General features: G+C 36.2%; 2 protein-coding genes across 2 annotated transcripts in view; both read right to left on the bottom strand.

The window, feature by feature from the left end:
• Nucleotides 1-9,342: 9,342 nt before the first annotated feature.
• Nucleotides 9,343-23,381, bottom strand: part of LOC140058127 (hyalin-like) — a 31,813-nt gene continuing 17,774 nt past the window's right edge. Inside the window, exons 10-14 of the mRNA XM_072103683.1 lie at nt 22,768-23,004; nt 21,911-22,150; nt 21,518-21,608; nt 10,067-10,238; nt 9,343-9,452 (exon numbers count right to left, since the gene is read on the bottom strand). Of these exons, the coding sequence (XP_071959784.1) occupies nt 10,076-10,238; nt 21,518-21,608; nt 21,911-22,150; nt 22,768-23,004 (731 nt within the window). The 3' untranslated portion in view covers nt 9,343-9,452; nt 10,067-10,075. The remainder of the gene's footprint in view (nt 9,453-10,066; nt 10,239-21,517; nt 21,609-21,910; nt 22,151-22,767; nt 23,005-23,381) is intronic.
• On the bottom strand, nt 18,415-19,501 carry LOC140059274 (paraneoplastic antigen Ma2-like). Its single transcript, XM_072105142.1, has one exon. The coding sequence runs from the start codon at nt 19,438-19,440 to the stop codon at nt 18,415-18,417; it is 1,026 nt and encodes a 341-aa protein (XP_071961243.1). The 5' UTR covers nt 19,441-19,501.

A 23,381-nucleotide genomic window follows, 5' to 3' on the forward strand; every position in this document is an offset into this window, starting at 1 on the left:
ACCATATAAAAACATCTAAAATTGACTGGACAACTGAGTCTATTAGAGGATTGATATTCTTGGCTTGGTAATTAATAGCTTTGAAAATTGTTTTGTTATCCAAAAATGTGCAGCCCCTATTAACAAATATATATTTGCAATGTTTTCAAATGTATATAGCGCTTTTAACAGATTGTCCCATATGCACTGAAAAAATTAAGATTGGAGAAAAACAGATTAAAAGAACTAAAAAGATTGGTAGAAGGTGAATTAGATTTAGAAATATTGTTCCACAGTTCAGGAGCTGCAACAACAAAAGGTCTTTAGGCGACTAAGTGAAATAAAAAGTACAAATGTACTAGCAGTCGACCTAACAAAAGACTGATAGATTCATTAAGTTATGCTTCATTTAATCTAAAAAAACAGGCCAGACTGCAGGGGCCAAGGTTCCAACAAAGGCCTACAGATTTGTGTTTTTCGGTGTTAAAATATTCTCTAAGTGTATCTGCAGATTCAGACATTTGCTTATGGGGCTGGAAAGACAGCAACTAAAAATATCGGACGATAATTATGAATACAAATTGTAATTTGGTACCACTTTTGAAAAATTTAGTTTAGAGGGAAAAGTACCAGAAAGAATAGACATATGGTAGATATGTGTTATGGGATTGCTAAGTGAATAATATGTTTTATGATACTATGTTTAAATCATCGTATCCTGAGCTTGAGTTTCAATAAGGTAAATTGGATGTACTAATAATGAAATGAAACTAGAAATGATTGGTAGAATTAATTAATTCCTAAATCCATCCTTTTGGGTTGATTTCATTTTTTAGGCAAATGTTTTATGACTATATTCTATATTTATATATTGAGCTAATCTTTCCTCTTATTCTTTTAAGTCCACAGACTTCACTTTAAGGGCATGCTCAAACCTGTGTCTCAAAACAACCGTCATACTCCGTTAATTACAGTCCCTTTCATTTAACGGTATCAGGAGGTAATAAGCCGATTACAATTTACATTATTTGTGTCAAATAAAACCTTAATTACATTACTGTGCAAATAACGGTACACCATTGCTACATTAACAATAATAATGTAATACAATTTGTTAAAGCGCACATATCCCCAAAAAACCCTCAAGGCGCTTGTGGAAAACCAGAGGAACTAATATGTATACCTAAAGCTACCGAAACAAGAAGTAAAACTGCATAACTGCATTCTGTTTACCAGCAATTTAAGGTGTATTGTATATAACTTTAGGTGTTTTCAGTTATGTCAGCACCTAACTAGACATTTAAATATTGCCAAATCTAGAAAAAACCTGCATCCTGTTTTAGCAATTTATGGTGTATCTATAAGGTGACCAGGGAACACACTTTAATCTTCAATTTTCTTTTATTTTTCTACCCCATCATTTCTAACCATTATTTCTGAATTATATTTATTTTCAATATAATCAAATTTGGGGCCATATGACCTATATTTATTATGAATAAATTGCCTGTTTGGGGACAGCGAGAGTAATTAAATGTATTTACTTTCAAACTTTAGGATATATCTACAGTATAAATGTATTTCTTCCAAAAGGTCAAACAATAAAAAGATCCAGAAGACGTTTTGAAGAGAAATGAAAACTACAGAACTCTCAATTTAGACAGGGCCCCAAGTTATCAGTGTACGACCTACCTTCATGAACCTCTCGTGATGAGTAAGATTCCAATTTGATGTGACTCAACATAAAAATCTGTTAAAATACCAAATATATTCCAGTTAAAAATGAAAATGATCATTAAAAATATCTTTAAGAAAGAAATTAGTTAGTAAACGTTTCGATGAAAAAAAGAAAATACTATCCCAGCGTGCTAATGAACTTTCTACACTGGTTTTCATTTGCAGCGTAAAGGAGATTCTTACGATAGATTATCGTACCGGGTACTTCCGTCATTTCTAGCAAGCTGACTCACAGACCGTGCAAGGCTGCTAAGAAGTGGATCGTGCCTGTAATTATAATTGGCGCATGACGTCAGGTATTAAAGAAGCCCTAATCATTCTCAGGAAACAAATTTGACTTGAGTCATAACCTGTAGAAAATACTACAAAATTGGCGCTAATATCCTAAATAAACACAACATCATTTAACTAGAAAATACTTACAAATTTATAATTTACCAATTCTAAATTAAAATTGCAGAAAAGAGATGATGATAGTGGTATTAGATGTAAAAGTTTCATTCATGTGGAGCATTTGGATCATCCTAAGAAACTTTAGAAATAAATGATATGTTTTTTAATAGAAAAATTATATAAATTATCAAAATATCTTAAAATCAATATTGTTTCCTATGGCCTGTAAGTTTACATATAGTTTACATATAGTTTACATATAGTTTACATATAGTTTACAGTATAAAAATGCCTTATTAACCAATGGTTGGTTCTTCTGTATATTGTGAAATTTTCATTTATGTTCAGAATTATGATGATTAAATGTATCTATATCTATATGCTCACTAGAGACCACCACCATAACTTAAGGAGCGAGTCGGCTTCGAATGCCTAAATTGTTGACGCTTTAGGTATGGTAAACGGTGCCCCTGCATAACAGCTTGGCCATTTGACTTGATTTGCAGCTATTCAACACAATTTCCAGAATCATTTCATATTTTTCGATGGATGTTCATGGAATCAAAATACTGTTCTTGTACACAAGAACATTCAAATACTGCACATCTCATAGGTCTCCCTAAATCCCCAGACCAATGCCAATTGAATTACGTACTCTACTTTTAACAGCACCTACAATATCATAACCAAGTATCTAAAACCATAACCTATATTTCTCAGTAAAACAAACTTTTAAAATGAAATAAAAATAATATCTATCAAAACAGAAGCATACCTTTCACTCAGAATTTCTTAACACAGACAAGCAGGAAACACTAATTTCCCATTTGAAATCTAGAGTAAAGTCATTCAGCCCAAAATAGTCCTTAAGCTTTCTTCTGTGGTAGAATTCTTCAGATGCCGCCATACACTGTACGAAGGATCACTTACAAGTAAACATTACCACATCTGCCAGTTAATTTTCTGATTAAACGAAGAAAAAGTAAATTTTAATACAAAAAGTAATGCATGGCACCGAGTGGGTGTATTTCATGACGATTTTGATTTGCATAACGTTAATCTATCAAATCAAATTAAGATAAGTATTAACAATGTCCTCTAGGGAGAATGCAGTTCAGTATTTTGTAAGTAGATAAAAAATTATTCTGAATAGAAATTAAAAACTATTAATTAAAAATAGTATTTACCATTCTAGGTGCTAAATTTCTTGCTAGGCCCATTCATAGTCAGCTGACCATCTTCTGATAAATACGTAGTTGACCTCTGCACAGACTCACTATCGGCATAAAGTGCACCTTCAGCATAAAGAGTACCTGTAGTTCAGCACCAAGTACCATTTACACCTGTAGTTCAGCACCAAATACCATTTACACCTGTAGTCCAGCAACAAGTACCATTTACACTTGTAGTTCAGCACCAAATACCATTTACACCTGTAGTTCAGCACCAAATACCATTTACATCTGTAGTTCAGCAACAAGTAGGTACCATTTACACCTGTAATTCAGCACCAAATACCATTTATACCTAAAGTTCAGCACCAAAGTACCATTTACACCTGTAGTTCAGATTCAAGTACCATTTACACCTATAGTTCAGGACCAAGTACCATTTACACCTGCAGTTCATTCCAAGTACCATTTACACCTGCAATTCAGCACCAAATTTCATTACACCTGTAGTTCAGCACCAAATACCATTTACACCTGTAGTTCAGCACCATTACCATTTCCACCTGTAGTTCAGCACCAAATACCATTTACACCTATAGTTCAGCACCAAATACCATTTACACCTATAGTTTAGCACCAAATACTTACACCAGTTCAGCACCAAGTACCATTTACACCTGCAGTTCATCCCAAGTACCATTTAAACCTGCAATTCAGCATGGGTTAACAATTTAAACCCACTTTCTGCACTGTTTACCACTTACACAACCATCAGTTCTGCACTATTTACCACTGACATCTGTAGTTGTGCACTGTTTACCATACCAGCACATCAGTTTTAAACCAGGTAACCTTGTCTTAAATGTACGTTTTATGGTAAATTATGATAAAAAGAGAGAAACAATGCACTACCTAAGTAGCTCGCGGTGAATGTCCTCTTGTGGACAGTCTTAAGGCCTAGCCTAGGCTTAGTTTTGTAGGCCTAGCTGGTAAAAAGCAGTGACGTACAAATATGGTATGCTAGCTATAGACCTAGCCTGAAGTTGTCTAGTTGCTGCATTGTCTTTCTGTGTTTGCCAGAATCTTTTAATACAAATTGGGGGAAACCCGGTATTTTCGCTAAAAAGTTTTGATTCTTCCATTTGTTTTTGGCCTTCACGATCGATCAAAAGTGGGTGAAGAAGAAAAACTAAAATCAATCCGCACTCAATGCATGTTGGACCGCTTTTTTCTATCATGATAGATATGGAAGCATCTTTGAGAGACATCTCCAGTTTCTTGATTATCTTCATGTTTGTTTGTAGAAGATGTGTACAAGAAAGCGGCTGTAATCTGGTCCAGGATACTGTACCAAGCTTCTATAGATCTTTTTTAAGGGTTAATAATGATCATGAACCTTGCCTGCTTGGTCCTTTGTGGTTGTTGAAAATTGCAAACAATATTGTATAAATCACTTTTTCCAACAACAATAACATTATTTCCATGGAAAGAGACAAGTGCACATGAGTGTAGACATTAAAAACATGTGCTACAATGGGGGCGCTAGACAAGTTTAATTTGATATCATTACACTATTGACATTGGGTGCAACAGTAAAATGTATATAAAATAAAGTGTATAATACATCTTTGTTGGTACACCATAAATCCGATCTCTTTGAAATGACATTAGGCCTACAGTATATTTTAGCACCAGAATTTAGAATTACATGACATTCAATAAATCCTTAAAACCATTATGATGATATCTGCTCTTCTGCGTTTGAAGTAAAAATACAAAAGAAGAATAGGATGCAGATATTTTAAACAATTTCAAGAAAATGAATAATTATGTACAGTATTTATTTGTATATATTCAAGTAAAATTTTATAATAACCGATTTTTGACTATTTATACAAAAGATAATTATTTACTGAATTAGTGTATCTTTCTTTACAATAAAATTTAATGACAAAAAACAAGAAGATCGACGTTTCGGAACCATCATGGAACCATTTTCGAGATCAAGTGATTGAATTATACAAAAATAACAAACACCAAAGGGTGACAGGAAATACTAATTAATTGGTTAATTAACAACAAAGAAGGCCTACAATTCTAAGAACTTAAGTTATTAAGCTCCTCCTTCTTAATTAATAAACAATTTAGCTTTGACTGAATCGCTTTGTTTATTAAGTGTAGGTTTCAGTTCTTTGATCCAGAGCATTTCCTTAATTAAACAATCAAATTTGGATTTGCACTTAGACAATATCCTGAAATGATTAAAAGTTTCAATAGGACTTATATTATGTTGCTTGCTCTCCTATGGTGCCTTTACTGTGTTCATCAATACGTTGATAAAGGTGCCGACAAGTATTTAGCTGACATAGTTTGCATCGCACAAACCACAACGCATTGCTGATTAGTGTATCTTTGCCAATGATTAGTTGTCATTATATCACATGCAATATTTTCTTATTTCATTTTTATATTTTTCATTTTCTCTTATTTTTTACTGAAAGTACTATATTAGTTTTTTTGTATATAAAAAATGTGAAATTGTAGTATAGCGCAGAAGGCCTGAATAATGCGCAATGAAAGAGTTCACCTCGGAGATGACCCGAGATATTGGGAGAGATGGGAGATCACACTGATTTATTTCACTTTTTAATGAAATCAACAATAATAGAATTAAAAAAACGAGACAAGACATTTGCAAGCAAAATTGATAATTTTATTAAAAATCATAATTGTATAATTATACATATAGATAAATGCAGACAGCTGACAATGTGTACCATAATAGCAAGATTAGTGCAAGACAATCATAGCTGATAAAGATAGTCAAAATAGTGAGACAATCATCGGATATGTTGCTGTAAATGGATAGGCCTACACCAATTTGAAGTCACACCACCTACTCAGTTACGCACAATTACACAGGCCTGTATGCCTAAAAAAGGGGATGTGTTGGTCTTTGTCCAGAAGAACTCCCATTCCTTATGAAGTTTTAAACCATCCTGTATCCTTGACCGGGACTTTACCTCAAGTTCATAGATGCCGCTATCTATTATTATGGGTATATTGTTCTCATCGTTTGATTAAAATTAATTGGGACATTTATCATATTTATGAAATACAAACTCAACCAGAGCCGTTGCCAGGTCTAAGCTTAAGGGTCCGGTTCGGCAAATCAAATCAAACGTTTTTTCATGACACTCCACCCGTAGACATGCACGTAGCCGTCACCGGACCGGAACTGTGCTGGAATAGATGAGAAAGACCTTTTCCAGTAGCTCGCAAAGTACTCAATAAATAGAAGTCATTTATATCAAAATGCACTTTTACCAAGAGACTATTCATTGCCAATATAATAAGTAAGGTTTACTTCTTTTACCGAAAAACTCTATTTTTTGCTTTATGTAACTTAATAATAATATATACCGTATATTTCGGTGTATAAGTCGCACCTGTGTATAAGACGCACCCCCAACTGAGAGTAAAATATCGGTATTTTTTATATCGTCGATGTATAAGACGCACCTTATATTTCATCAAAACAATGTTTTTTTAAATTGTAATCAATATTATTGTAATAATATATTTTGTTATATCTACAACGGCGTCCTTTATTTAGGTTTTTTCTTACCTAGGCTCGGCCGCGCCCAGCCTCAACACACTAGGCGAATTTGTTCGCGCGAATCTAAGGCGTCAGCTAATACGCATGCGTAGAGTAGGATTTGGAAGATGTAAACATGAATACACATGCGTACAAGCTGACGCTTTCGATTCGCGCGAACAAATTCGCCTAGTGGAAAATCGGCTTTTCACTTTTTATTCATGAGTTTCGCCGCAACATCGAGTGCATGACCGTGTGTGTAACACGCACGTGTGTGGGCTAGCCTCGCTCGATCATTTCGAGAGGGCGCACGTTTTCACGGACAATCATATTCGATTAGTATCTATGTATCCGAGAAGTGTGTACGCTAGGTCCATGCTATAATCACCTGGAGAATATACTAGTCAAATACCGTACACCATGTGGCCACCAAAAGAAGGGCTTGCGCTTGGGGTACGGCGATCGTGCGTATAACTACTGTATAAATAAATACTATTCCAATGGTACGACGTAAACGTTTACAAATGATATTTTATCGGAGCGCCATAATGAACAAATCTTTTCATCATATTTAGTATAACATCATGCTAAAATGACTTAAAAACTAGGCCTAGGCAGAAGCAAGTTGCCGTTACGTTAGTTAGTTACTGTAGCTAGGCCTAGCCTACTCAGGCCTAGAAAACGAGGTAACGATAGCCTAGGCCTATGTAAAATCTGTGTGGTGAGGCATTTATGTTCGGTGTATAAGACGCACCCTTAATTTAGAGGTCAAATTTGCGTGTCAAAAGTGCGACTTATACACCGAAATATACGGTATTTAAACATAGCCTATGTAAATACGCGAACGTGATTGGTTGAAACTGCATCACATGATTACCGCTACGAGGATCGTAAATCGTATATATCCTCGAGAACGATGATATTGACTGAGTAATTTTCGCGTAATTATCGTGTCCCTGTCATTAATCATATAAATTCTCGAGTACGATGATATTGACTGTGTAATTTTCGTGTGGCAACACTCGCGTTTGCCGATAAACAAGTCATCTACTGGGTCTTGAACTTGCGATGAAATTGTCACTCCATCACAAGACAACGCTTCATGCGCTGCGCCACGGAACTTGCTTGAAGAAATTAATCATCTAAACTATTTAAACTACTGTATGCATACATAGCGCCCTCATTTATTTTTAGTCCTCCCTAGATGTGATGAAACACCATTTGTGATTGGTTAATACTCACAGTAGTAACCGGTACGTGCGCGACGCACTGAACATCCGGTGATTTGGCTCTAAGAAGACGAATTATTATTTATTCGGCCTACCTGATAATATTATTTTTATTAATGTAGGCTTATTGATGGAAATTCTTCTGTTATTATTTAAACGACCTAGGCTAGTGAATATTTTATTGCCAAGGAACGGGCCAAGGAATCATTAGTCAATTAGTAATTATCTGTATATTATTCTTCGAAAGGTAAGGTGTCTGGGCAGCTTGTTTACATACAATACAAAAAGGAGGCCTAGCATAGCTACCCGACCCAGCAGATATTCTACTTGTTGTTGGCTATGTAATATAACAGATATCGCCTTTTATATCGGTAAAATACAAGATTAGACATCCCCTCGGGAATGATATTAAGTTCTTGGGAATTATATATTTCCCTCGGCTGGCGCTTTGGGAAATATATATTCCCTCGAACATAATATCATTCCATCGGGGATGTCAAATCTTATATTTAACCTCTAAGCCGTCAATATCTGTATAATAACATACCTAAAATACCCAATTATTAGTTGATTTTGTATCATATATTTTGCTATATTGAACAGATGGCTTTAAGCTTTGTTAAAATCTTTGAGAAACAAAGAATGAAAACAAAGCTATAGCAGCCATTGCCATTTGATCAAAGGATGTACAGAAAAAATATTATATATTTAAATCTGCATACCTTGAGTATATAAATATTATATTTAATTTAGTTTAGTTTCTGTTAGTTTCTATATATTTACTTGATTAACCAATCATATTTAGTTTATTGTCTTATGACATATAAGCAACTTATTTAGGGTTTTAAATTTTCAACTCATTAGTCAACATTTTGTATAGTAATATAGCATATTATAATAATAATTAATATAACTTTTGTAAACATTTTTGTAATCCTTAAAGAAAAAATCCAAAATAATTAAAATGTATTAGACACTTTAAATGACTGGTACTATGGCAAAGTTCTTACTTAAATCTTTGCATTTAGCTTGAGTATATAAATATTACATTCAGATGGACAATTTAGTATTTATATATTTACTTGATTAACCAATCCCATTTAGTTTTTTGTCTTATGACATATAAGCAACTTATTTAGGGTTTTAAATTTTCAACTCATTAGTCAACATTTTGTATAGTAATATAGCATATTATAATAATAATTAATATAACTTTTGTACACATTAGCCTATTTTTGTAATCCATAATTTTAATGTTATAAACATAATATATAAGAATCATGAAAGAATGATAAAAACATGACGACTAGAATAGAAGTCCTTGTGTTTCTGGTACACACAAACCTTAAAGAAAAAATACAAAATAATTAAAATGTATTAGAGGATACTTTATTATGCTGTTTTGGCCATGAATAAAAAAATATCCCAGAATCCATAAGCACACAAGTGAGCACTTTTTGCTGTTTTCTCTATTTTCTCCATTTGTATTTGAAATGTCACTAATATTTATAACATTATTTACTAAATAAGATTGAGAAAAATAATGAATAAAGAAAAGAAATTAAATTTGTATGCACACAGACATTTAAAGACAGACTTGACTTTAAATGTTAGATGTTGTCAAAACTAAAATGCATTTCTTTACGCATGTTTTGACAACTCAGATACAGTAAGGTAAGGTTTTTTTTTTTTTTTTTTTTTAAACCATATTTAATGAGGGTGATCCATCCAGCTATTGCTGATCATTAGGGACCCTCAGAGGTTCACAAGACAAACATATACACAAGATCCATAAGAAAAAATCCTGACATGTGACGGGACTTGAATCCAGGACCCTTAGAGTGGTAGCCGAGCATCATAACCACCAAGCCACAACTCCACTCTGAATTGAAAATTGGAAGATACCATTTCACACGGCTAATAGAGATAACAGCATAGAAGTCATGATGTATTCTTACCTTTTGAGTCTAGTTCTTGTATTCATCATAAATATGTTCCATATCCTGCTCTGTGGCATTGTCAGCAGGCAACTGGGAGTCATCATATACTCTGTTAATGTGTGTACTTGTTGCTGGTATGACAACATTTTTAGGAACTATGTTCATATTCATACTATCCATTCTTCGGCACCTAAGTAAACAAAATGCATTGTTACACTTTGTATGTCTTGGCCTTATCTGTGTGCATCAGGAGAATGGAATGTGGGGCTAGGCTTTATGTCTTCTTTAATTACAAACATCGCAAGAGGGCTCTCTATATTATGGTTCCCTGTCATTTGTGATTTTGCACTGGGTTACACCCTCCCCTCTCTAACTATGCATTGTCCCTAATGCAGATATAGCATTTCCAATATTAGTTAAAAAAACATAAAAAGAAGGATTTCCTAAATTATCGTATTGTAACCTAGCTGGTGGTCTTCTTTCTCTACGTGGACGGGTCGAAGTCTCCTCCCCTCTCAAATCGTCATCTTGGGGTTCTTCATGATCGATTTGGTCAGTGATCGGAGGTTTATCACTTGCATCACTTGAAGTTAACAAGATCAGTTCATCCATTGAAGTTGGTTCCGGCTGAGTAACGATTGGTTGTGACGTTTTGGAAGTTGGTAGGGTTTGGGTGTCATCTGCTGAATCTGAACTAATGTTGTCTGTATCTGCATCACTATCTTCAGTTTCCATATCTTGCATTGGTTCTTCTATACAAGGGATAGATACATTATCATCATACAAGATGGTGGTGGTATCAGTCACAGTCATCTGATCTTTATTATCATTAACAGTGATGATGTTACTGTCATCATCAACAGAACTGCAGTTTTCATGTCCATCTCTGATCGGCATTCCGTCTCCGATACCTTCCACAATAACCGTGTCCGGTATCGGTCCATGCGTGCTATCAACACATGAATACGACCTAGGCGCATGATCTACCACAGTTTCGTTTGCTGCTGTCTCCGACGTATCAGGATCCACCATCATACCATCAACAGCAACTTCGGGTATTGCTTCACTCGCAACACTTTCTCTGTTACCAGTCTCAATGTCGTGGATTACTTCAGGAGGTTCCTTCTCATCAGTCAGTAACCGGATAATTGATCGAGGTGTAAATGGAGGTACATCGACGTTTAGGTGTGGTTGAGTTGAAGAAGGTGTAGACAGTGGGTCTGGTATAACAGAATTATCATCTGGAATTAAAAGTTCCTCAGAATCAGCTACCGGTACTTGGTCCTCAGAGTCGCATACAGTACTATGGCGCTCTATAACTATTGGTACTATTAATTCATCATCTTCATCACTGTCACTCTCACTGTCATCACTAGTATGTTGGTTATTATTGTTGATCTTCTGGTGGGATCTCGTCTTTGGTTTGTGGACTTTGGTGGGTTTTGTTGTAATTTCTTCCACTCCAGTTAGATAACCTATCGGCAGTAAGTGATCTCTGTGAAGTGTTTTAACAACGTCCCTATCCTTTTCTGGTGTCACTTTATAAACTGGCAGGTTTGGTAACTTATCCACTACTATATATGGATGTGACTTCCATTTATCTGCCAATTTGTTCTTGCCTTTTAGTCCAAAGTTCCTAACCATTACTCTATCTCCAGGTTGTAATTCGGAAGACTTTACTCTCAACTTTTCATCGTAGCGCCTTTTATTGGTAGCAGCATGTTTTCGGCTTCCAACTTAGCTACTTCGTATGCCTTTTTCAGGCCTTGGCGCAGTTCTTTCACGTACTGTCCATGACTGGTGTGCAAGTGGCCATCGGTGCTGATACCAAAACAGATGTCTATGGGTAATCTTGCTTCTCTACCAAACATTAGATAGTAAGGAGAAAATCCAGTACTATCATTTTTGGTGCAGTTGTAGGCATGCACAAGAGCTCCGATGTGTCTGCTCCAATGGACCTTTTTTTCCGTTTCCAATGTTCCTAACATATTTAGGAGCGTTCTGTTAAAACGTTCAGGTTGGGGATCGCCTTGAGGGTGGTAGGGTGTAGTTCTAGACTTCTTTATCTCAAGCAGCGTCGTGAGCTGAAGAATCACCTTGTTTTCAAACTCAGGGCCTTGATCTGAATGAAGTCGCGCTGGGAGACCATAGTGTTTGAAGTACTGCTCCCAAAGAACTTTTGCTACCGTACAAGCAGTTTGGTCTTTAGTAGCAAATGCTTGCGCATACCTTGTAAAATGATCTGTTACTACTAGGATGGATTTTCGACCACTTGCGTCGGGCTCTAACGATAGGAAATCCATGCAGACAAGTTCCATTGGGCCATTGGTCTTTATAGTGTGTAGTGGTGCAGACTTCTGCGGAAGCGCCTTTCTTGCAAGGCATCTTATGCAATGCTTTATCCAGGTATCAATATCTGCTGCCATCTTTGGCCAATAAAACCTTTCTCTAGCTAGTGCCGTAGTGCGTTCAACTCCTAGATGTCCGAGTTCATTGTGTAACATCCTGATTGACTTTTGTCTATATTCATCAGGCAAAACAAGCTGTCTAATAGGAGTGCCATCCGGTTTGATTACGTGTCTATATAGTATACCATCATGGATCTTCAGCCTATGGAATTCTCTAAAAATCTGGAAAAGTTCTTTATTGTCATCGGTGTATTCCTTAGCAGGTTTCCGACCAGCGGTTACTGCGTTGCGTACTTTATTAATTACTGGGTCTTTCGTCTGAGCCTCTCTCCAATCTATAGAATCTGGATTTATATCTGAAGCTAAGAATTCATTGGGTATTTCATCTTGACCCATGCCTAAGCAATATGCATAGGGTGTAAAGTTCCTATGTGGATTCTTCTTACCAGACGTTTCATTAATAGTAACTGAGTTCCGAGCATATATTGCATCCATAGCATCTTTTGAACATACTTGGAGTCTTGTTTCTAATAGATCCTTGATGTTTTGTTGATCTGAGATGTCCTTTGAGGCTGAGTTATTCAGTGTAGGTCTTCTCGACAAGGCGTCAGCATCTTGGTTGGTGCGGCCAGGTTTATACTTGATTGTAAAGTCGAAATTTGCTAAGGCAGCAAGCCATCTATGTCCTGTAGCATCAAGTTTCGCGCTCGTCAAAACATAGGTTAACGGATTGTTATCTGTCAAAACTTGAGTTCCTTTTGCATGATACAAATAGTCACAAAATTGGTCGGTGACAGCCCACTTCAAGGCGAGGAATTCAAGCTTATGAGCTGGATAATTTCTTTCACTCTGTATCAGACTTCTGCTGGCGTATGCTACTGGTTTCAACTTTCCCTGAACTTCTTGGCATAAAACAGCACCAAGCCCGTCTCGACTTGCATCAATGTGAAGAATGAACTGTTTAGTAATATCAGCATAAGCCAGAACTGGAGATGAAGACAACTTATCTTTCAAAGTCTGAAAGGCATTTTCACATTCATCGGTCCATGAGTCACCAAATGGATCTGATGCTCGTTTCAAATCAGATTTCTGATGGTTGCGTTTCTTCACACGTCCTCGCTTCGGGGCATATCCGTAACCACTAGACAGGGCATGAAGAGGATTAGCAATCTTGGAGTAGCCTTCCACAAACCGTCGATAGTAGCCGGTAAGTCCTAAAAAGCTTCGCAACTCTTTTGCGTTAGTTGGACGTGGCCAAAACTTCACTGAAGATACTTTATCAGGATCAGTCTGGATTCCTTCTTCACTAACAATATGGCCTAAGTACTTGACAGACTTGCAGAAAAACTGACACTTTTCTGGAGATACCTTTAAACCGTAATCATTTAGTCGATCTAATACTTTGAGGAGACGAGTTTCCATTTCTTCAGGGGTTTTGGCGAAAACAATTAGGTCGTCCATATACACAAGAACTTCTAAGTAATTCAGTCCAGACATACAGGTTTCCATGAGACGTTGGAAGGTAGCTGGTGCTCCTTTTATACCTTGCGGCATTCGCTCGAACTCATAAAAACCTACAGGACAGGTGAATGCTGTTCGCTCCTTGTCTTCCTCTTTCATGGGAATTTGGTAAAATCCAGATTTCAAATCTATGACTGAGAACCAGCTCGAGCCGCTTAAATAGTCTACTGCATCTTGAATTAAAGGCACAGTGTACTGGTCTGGAACTGACCTTGAATTTAGTAGTCAGTAATCAACACACATCCTCAAGCTTCCATTTTTCTTGCGAACAAGTACTATTGGAGAGGCATATCGGCTCCTAGATTCACGAATTACTCCATGGTCTAACAGCTCTTGTATGTGATTCTGTAAGTCTTTAAGATCAGCAGGTGATACCTTCCGAGTACGCTCACGGAAGGGGCTGTCGTCAGTAAGGTTGATTTCGTGTTCTGCATGTTTTGTAAGACCTAGATCCCATTCATGCTTGGCAAAAACGTTTGATCTGGTTTCAAACTTCTCTAGTATGCGGGTCTTTATTTCGGGTGAAACATCTTGTCCGCACTTAAACGGCAATTTAGAGACAGTAACATCTTTACTAGCTGTACTGGACACATTAGTCATTCCACATGTTACATTACTATTACTATTTACATCAGTCGAATAAATTGGAGAAGAAATAAAATCTGGGAGAGTTGCTTCCGCCAGCGGAGCACCCGTAGGAATATGGATATCATCCTTAGTTGAATTGTATATATTTACAGTTAGTTTACAAGTTGACGTGTGCGAAACCTCTGCTATACTTGCCACTGGAACTATACCTCGATTATTACCTCTACTGAGAGAATCTATAAGCACAGTCTTTGGTGTTCGCAAACGGTTCCGTATAATACCTTGAACTTCCTTGGTCATACCTGCAGGAATGGTAGTCGAGCCTTTCGCTTTTACTACTCCCAACTTCCCTTCGCTACCTAATTGTGCTTCTTTCTCTGCGTTGCTATACAGTGTGGCGCACCAGGAATGCATATTTAACTTTTGCAAATATTGATTACCAGCATCTTTCTTACATCGTCTTCTTAAGTTATCAAAAAGACCAGTGTTAGTACCAACTATTATTTGGTGTTGTGCCTGTGGATTGTCTTTTATTACTAATGTTAAAGTTGAAAATGACTGTCGGGTGCCTGCAAAATGTTGGTTAAAGCCTAATTCTATCTTGGTCCAGCCAAGATACGGTATCTTTCCGCCTCCACCATGCCAAAGAACAAGGTCAGAAAGTGGATACAGCTTTGTATTTAAAGACTCAAAGATGGAATTACTAATAACGGTAACTTGAGATCCGCTGTCGAGGAGGCAAGGATGGCATATTCCATTAATGTAACAGACATCAACTATACTCTCTCCAACTAAACCATGCGGAATGTCACTATTCGGAGCTACTGATCGTCTGATGACATCTGGTCGCTCCTTCTCAGATGCCGTCTTCCGTTTCCCTGATGCAGTGCAGCTATCAGTTTTTCGTTCACTAGCTCTTGGTTCTGGCTATTCTGGCAACTACGTCTCATGTGTCCCTCTTCTCCACATTTATAGCAAAAGTATGATCGGGGCCGTCTAGGCTGACGTGATTGGCTAGAAGAATTTGGTGGTGTTGTAGACTCAGTTGACTGTTGCTGGTAGCTACATGCTGAATTAGCCAGGAGTTGCTCAATCCTACTTAGCCTCTCAGCCAGGTCTTGTTCTGACTTCCGGTCATTTACTGCTTCAACCTTCGCCACATCAGTCGGAGAGCCGCGTTGGGAAATATGACCGTTATCGCGAAATTTTCGACTTCGCATGACGTCATTAATTTTAGAAGCCCTCTCTCGGCACAGAGGCATCAACGTTTCGCGCGAAAACATTAGCATAAAGTATACGTCATTTTATAGCTGTTTAATCAACATTAATAGGCGAAAAATTAACCATATATGGTAAGATCAGTTCCTTATATGTTTAAGATGTCGCAGGTCACCTAATTTTCGGAATAATTTGTTGGATTTGTTGTCAGTGACAGTTTCTTTCCAAAGTTCGTGTGCAGCCGTCAAAGCTGAAGTTTTCTAACTTGTGTTTGTTTACAAATTTTCCATTAGTGGGATTTGCATCCCATACAGTGAATTACCAAAAAATCGGCGTATATGGATAGAGTAAGTATCAATAGTCTGTTTTACGTTAAAATTGGCTTGAAACCCTATTTAAGCTTCCTACAGCGAACATTTTAAAAAAGGTCCTCATTTCACATAATTGTTACGTCTCGCGGCACTAGTTCCGTCGTGTGTGGTGCATGGTGTGTTGATTGTGGTTGTTGCAGGTGTGGGTGTGTGTGCACGACCTGGTGGATCGTTGTCGTAATATCGGCCTAGGCTTAGCCTTAGTAACATGTTGATAATTGAAATACTTTAGTTACAATTTAGTATTATTAAAGATTCGTTAATCCTACTCTATGGGAAGGTTTTAAAAAGATAATTAAGCCAATCGCAGCCTGACATATAGTTAAATATCCTCATTATTGGCAACTGATGGGTACAATTTATTTACTGTATTAATAATTATACAATAAATATACAGACACAAGGAAGTTTTGTGTTTAGTGCTTTTTTATGGTAGGCCTACAGTACAGTCATATTTTATCTGAATATGTTTTCAGGTTGTGGAATAATTATATAATTATACAGTATTTAAGAAAATGTTTTCGTCATAGTGACAATTATTTAAATAGTTCTTTACATTTCAGCTATTCATTTTCATTTCAGGTTTTTTGTTGGTATCAAGATTTTCTATCTCGTTCTTCAATATGAGGTTGGACGGTGGAAGCTGTAAAGTGGTTTTCTCGATTTCAATATCATTGCTGATAGTTTTTCATTCTATTCGCTAATATTACATATAAATTTATATTCATTTAAGTTGTAGAAGTGTTTCAGATCAGTAAATTTTTATAAAGATATAAATTAAGTTGCAATTGATTGATTGATTTACTTTATTAACCAGAGTCGCACAGATGCATACAATATAAACATAAAACAATCATAAAATCAGTACAACAGTAAGACTCAAGTAAAAATGATATCTCAAAAAGTACATATGGTGGCATATTTTATATTTACAGTATTAGGCCTAGCTAGTTTGTTATGTCTGATGAAGAAGGTGCTATTAGAAGTTTTTATATACAGTAGTATTTACTATTTGTATCAGTAATTGTTTGAAAGGTTGTATTTTTTCACATTCTGTATATGTATACATAAAAAGAAAAAATGTAATTGCTTGTGTGAAATGTAAGTTGTATCTAATAAAGTAATAGAATATTTCTGTATACAAGTGTGACATTTACTGCCAGATATTGATATACAGTACTTATAAGTACCAACCAATTAACAATACTCAAGTAAATGATGGGCTAATATTATCTTTTTTAAAAACATGACCATATAAAAATACATGGTTGAGTCTCTCAAACAAAAGATGCCTGATTTTATAAATAACATTCCCCACCATATTTATATATAAATTGAAAATGGGTTATCTTTTGGCATTTTGTTTTTCAATTTATTGTTTTTTAACAGTTTTTGTAATTTTTTCTGGGCCTAGGTTCTTCTTCAGGCTTCTTCTTGCTTGGTATATGAGCTGGGATAGACCTACCAGCCTAGATTATGGAATACCCAGATTATGTCTACTTCTACTCCAGCTACTATAGGCCCTACTACTATAACACAAACTACTACTATCAGAATTACCTAGCCTAACTAGGCCTAGAAAATACTATTTTTAGGCCTAGCTAGGCTAGAAGTTAAGTAAGTAATTATAGTAGCTAGTCTAAGTAGGCCTTTCCTAGCTCAGAAACCAAATAGAACAATAATCGGGCAGCAGATTGAAACCTTAGGCCTGTGACGCAGTACGCCTGCATGAACAACCGGATTAAACAGGGACACGATTCGGTCCGGGTCGATTCGTACCAGCTTCGTAAAACGTAAACAAAGTTTCAAAATGGCGGTTTTTCGATCGTAACCATGGAGTTTACTCCATGATCGTAACTGAACAGAAATGTAGTAGGTTTGGTTTGATTAGTGGGAGTTGCATCCCAAGAAAGCTTAAAATTAGATTTTTATTTTAATAGATAGCTTAATAGTTTATCTTGAAAGGATTTTAAATTCGCTTTGAAACCTTATCTAGAAAATATGAAATTTAATGATTGTTTACCATCATTTAAAAAAAAATATAAATAAAAAAGTTTATACACAAAATAATGATATTTCTCGAAACAAAAAAACTGTGGAATTTAGATCACAGTTTTTATCATTATTTACGCTTGCAGTTCAACTATTGAAATACGTTTATTGATTTCATCTAATATCAAAATTATACAATTTTCAAAGTGTACTAAAATAGCAAAAATTCCAACATTTTTCACGAAGCGCGCCCTCACAATGAATGAAATCAGTGATGCGTTACCAACGCGGCTTTCCGACTGACATGTGCGATTCTAGCACCAATCGCCTTTGCCTTCTTGGTTTTCCTTTGGCATTCCTCTTCCCATCTACGCACCTGTCCCAGAAGAGTCAGGTAGGTCGGTGCATTAACAACCTGATCTCGAAGATGCAGGTCTACGAGGAGAAGTTGGTCGAAGAGAGTTCCCTTCAGGAATTGCTTCAAAAGCGCCTGGTTGGCCTTGTCTGCTGCAATCCCTCCCTTTTGGACTATCTGCCTCAATGAAGACTGTAGTCTGGACAAATAATCAGAAGGCTTCTCACCTGCTTGTTGATCTAAACCCACAAACTGGTGATATAGTTCTTCTCCCGAAAGCGTAGTTCCAAACACCACCTCCAACGCGTCCAAGTAGTCTTTGGCGGTGGCTTGCGGGTTATCTTTCTTTACGTCATCTATAATATCTAATGCTGGGGATCTTAGAGCCTCTCTCAGTCTTCTCTTCTTCTCCGATTGGGAGACTTCAGTTTCGGCTTCTTCTATCAGTGCTTTGGCTTGCGCCCGCCAAACATGGTATTTGTCCTCATCTTTTGACTTATCGGTTGTGTGACCAGAGAACACACGGAGCTTTAGGTAGTTGCTACCAAGCGAAAGTCTGGACAGATCAATTGCCGGTGAAGTGTTGTTTGTAGAAGCTGTTGGTGCCGGAGACGATGATACCATTGGTGTTGAAATCACGGCTGTCTTCTTTAGGATGATGGTTCGCATCTCCATGTCTTCGGCTACCACAATCGTTTCTGGGATGTTCAGTTCTCTGACATGTATGGAAAGCTTTGCCAATACTAGCGTCTTCTGCCAGCCATGAGCATCTACCTCCTCTCGTCTGTCCACTGTTTCAGTTGGAAGCGACCCACACAGAGAAATATAAATTCGTTTTGTAGGAATTTCCAATTTTCGGCTGACTAACAGCAAACATCGATCTACGGGGTAGTTTTTTTCCTCACACCACTCGATTCCGTACGAAACGTAGTCTGGCATGATCTGTTGTACACTGGCTCAATATTCCTTAAATTTCCAAGCTTCAATTGGGTTTCCCGGACGAGCCCCCAATTTGTAACCCTTCTTGTTCGAAAATACTAATAAAAAACAGGTTGTTAATATGGTCGGAGCACTGTTACACTTTGTATGTCTTGGCCTTATCTGTGTGCATCAGGAGAATGGAATGTGGGGCTAGGCTTTATGTCTTCTTTAATTACAAACATCGCAAGAGGGCTCTCTATATTATGGTTCCCTGTCATTTGTGATTTTGCACTGGGTTACATATGTAGGCTATGGAGTCATAAAATTAATGAGTTGAGCCAATTTTAGTTGTTTAAGTTGACCATTGAAAAATAAAGAAATTATAAGAGCAGTTTAATAAATAATAATACAGTAATATAAGTACAGTAAATTAATCTTCATTTTAAATGCAGGCAGTAAATGACAAAAAAACATCAGATATATCAAAAGATATATGAAGTAAACGAGCAAGTATAAAAATGAGGCAGTTCCTCATGATTACAAAATCAAAAGGGTATTGGAAGTTTTTTTGCTTCTTAATCCAGTCATCTATTTGTAAAGTACTGATGAAGGAGACTCTGATTTGGTGAATATGGATTGGACCAGAAGCATGACTATAACTTTGACTTTAGTTGACAGAATATCAATAATCTTACAATTACGGTAATATAGCAACTATTGATTTTTAGTACAACGGAGCAGCACAGATGTGGAACAATGATCAAGTAGCAAAGATTTGCCACTATGATGTGGAACAATGATGTAGAGCAGCAAAGATGTGAAATAATGATGTGGAAACAATGTGGAGCAGCAATGATATGGAATAATGATGTGGAAAACATGCGGGGCAGCAAAGATTTGCCACTATGATGTGGAACAATGATGTAGAGCAGCAAAGATGTGGAATAATGATGTGGAAAAAATGTGGAGCAGCAATGATGTGGAATAATGATGTGGAAAACATGTGGGGCAACACAAATCTGGCACAATGATGTGGAATAACGATGTGTAAAAAAATGTGAAGCAGCAAATATTTGTAACAATGATGTGGAACAATGATGTGGAGCAGCAAAGATGTAAAATAATGATGTGGAAAAACACATGGAGAAGCAAAGATCTCATAATGATGTAGAGCAATGTTGTGGAACAACAATGTGAAGCAGCAAAGATGTGGAACAATGATGTGGAACAATGATGTGGAGCAGCAAAGATGTGGAACAACAATGTGAAGCAGCAATGATGTGGAACAATGATGTGGAGCAGCAATGATGTGGAACAACTATGTGGAGCAGCAAAGATGTGGAACAACAATGTGGAGCAGCAAAGATGTGGAACAATGATGTGGAACAACTATATGGAGCAGCAATGATGTGGAACAATGATGTGGAGCAGCAATGATGTGGAACAATGTGGAGCAGCAAAGATGTGGAACAATGATGTGGAGCAGCAATGATGTGGAACAACTATGTGGAGCAGCAATGATGTGGAACAACTATGTGGAGCAGCAAAGATGTGGAACAACAATGTGGAGCAGCAAAGATGTGCAACAATGATGTGGAACAATGATGTGGAGCAGCAATAATGTGGAACAACTATGTGGAGCAGCAATGATGTGGATGAACTATGGGGAATAGCAAAGATGTGGAATAACGATGTGGAACAATGATGTGAAATAATGATGTGGAACAACGATGTGGGGAAACAAAGTTGGAGCGATGGAATGAAACCTTTTTATATATGTAATTAAATCAATTATTACAAAAAAACTAGTACTGTAGGTAAATGTGAAGTATTTTTAAACAACTGAACAAAATGTAATGACCAGAAAAACATTTTGAATGGTGTAAGTATGCAAGTAAATCACTTAAAAACCTATGAAAGCATGACAATTAAATATGGAAGCTATTTATTATGTAGCAATTTAAGCTAATGAAAATTAGAATGTGCTTTATATACACATTGCAAAATAATCATATTTAAAAATCCTTTATTAGCGTAATAATTATAGTGAATGTGATTTTACAAAATAAATATGCAAAGAATCAATGAATAACACCTGCAATAAATGACAAGAGCTGTAGATATCATCAAGATGACACAAGCAAGAATTATTATTCCTATCAAGTAGACTGGTAAAGATGAAGTCCCTTTAATAAAAAAAATATTATAAATTAACTACAAGTGTTTAAAATCTCAGTATTCTGACATATATACATATACATCCTGTTGCCATTGCTTAAGAAAATCGTTAAGGTTTTTATTTCTGTATGGGGTGGAAGAATTGTTCTGATTTAACTTTAAGATGTATTTAATAAAGTTTAACTATCCTCTATGCTTACTTAAGCTGGCTAAATTAAACTTTTATTTGGCGAGGGTAGGGGATGAGGATTTGAGTTGCATATTCTATTCTTTAAAAAATGTTAATTAAAAAATGTACAGCATGACTTACTCTTAACAATCAGAACTGTAAATGTACAGATTCCTTTATTATCAGCACTATCAATAACAAAACAAGTAACATCAGTTGAACCAGTTTTAAATGATGAACCAGAAGGTGGATTACAGGTAGCTGACAGACCAATTTCAGCATTGTCAGTGACTGAAGGGTTATGCCAGGTCACTGTAGATTGGTCTGTCACTGTATCTTTTTCAATATTTTCCGGGCAGGTCACAACGGGAGAACCAATATCTAAAAGAAATGCTCATCATTGTGGAATATGATGTTCTTGTTGGAATATTCATGTTCGTGAAGAAAAAATAATTTAATTTATTTTGAGTTATTGTTTTACTTGCAGTGCATAAAGTTAAAGGAGTGCATAGGGCAGATGGTGTGTCTTTCGGGTTGGAGCTGCTGAAGCTAATGCGTATGTTCAATAAATGTATCAAGTTATCAGGCGAGATATCAGACGATTCCGTGTATCTCTCACTGAGAATCTTATGCATTCTTTTTAATATAACAAAGTAAGTGAAAACATTCCATGTATAATTCCGATAAGCAGACAGTGTTTTTCTTCTCGAGTATTGAATGAAAAAATGTTGTTAGTTATTACCTACTGGGCAGAAACCAATGAATTATACTGTATGTGATTTTTTATTAGAATGGGCTCAAGTTAATGCCACTGTTGACATGAAAAACAGAGGCATAACTTGAATCTATGACACTGAGATTGCTCAGGATGTTAACTCAAGCCAGCTCTTTTGAATTCATTATTTATTATTGTCTGAAGGTCACAAAACATCTTTCAATGTTTATTGCATTAAATTGACTGAAAAAAATTGACTATATTAAATATAAAATACAATTACCATTAATAGTAACTGTTAATACACAGCTTCCAGTATTACCAGCAGAATCCATAGCAGAACAAGTAACATCAGTAGAACTTATATAAAAAGGTGAACCAGAAGGTGGAGTACAAATAGCTGACAGATCACTATCAATATTGTCAGTGACAGAGGGATCATCCCAGGTCACCATAACTTGGTCAGTGGTTGAATATTCTTCAATGTTTCCTGGACAGGTCACAATGGGGGTATCAATATCTGTAAGAAATAGTTAAGAAATGTCCTTTTATTAAAAACACATATATTGACTGTGTATGCCTTGGGTTAAACACAACAGGCAAGATACTCAGGTTCACTCTTGTAATGTCCTTCAACAAATAGTTGGGCTCCTTGCTTATTAAATAAAATGAAACTTATTATTATTATCAAAAATATGAATTAAATATCTATACCAAATTCAATGTTTTGAAAGCAATTTAAATCCTGATGGAATGGTTACTCTCCTGTGGCTGTTAAGAAAGAAGTATTTTCCTTTGGAAATGTAATTAGAATGTGTGTAGATGTGTAGAGAAGAGTTTCTAGTAATATTATTCTAATTATGCAGCGGTCCAGTGGGAGTTTAGTAACTTGTAAAG

Source organism: Antedon mediterranea, chromosome 9, assembly GCF_964355755.1.
Source record: "Antedon mediterranea chromosome 9, ecAntMedi1.1, whole genome shotgun sequence".
Taxonomy (NCBI): Eukaryota; Metazoa; Echinodermata; class Crinoidea; order Comatulida; family Antedonidae; genus Antedon; species Antedon mediterranea.

What these genes read in the sequence shown, in the direction of transcription:
- LOC140059274 (XM_072105142.1), bottom strand. Translation starts at nt 19,440, where the DNA reads ATGCCAGACTACGTTTCGTACGGAATCGAGTGGTGTGAGGAAAAAAAC.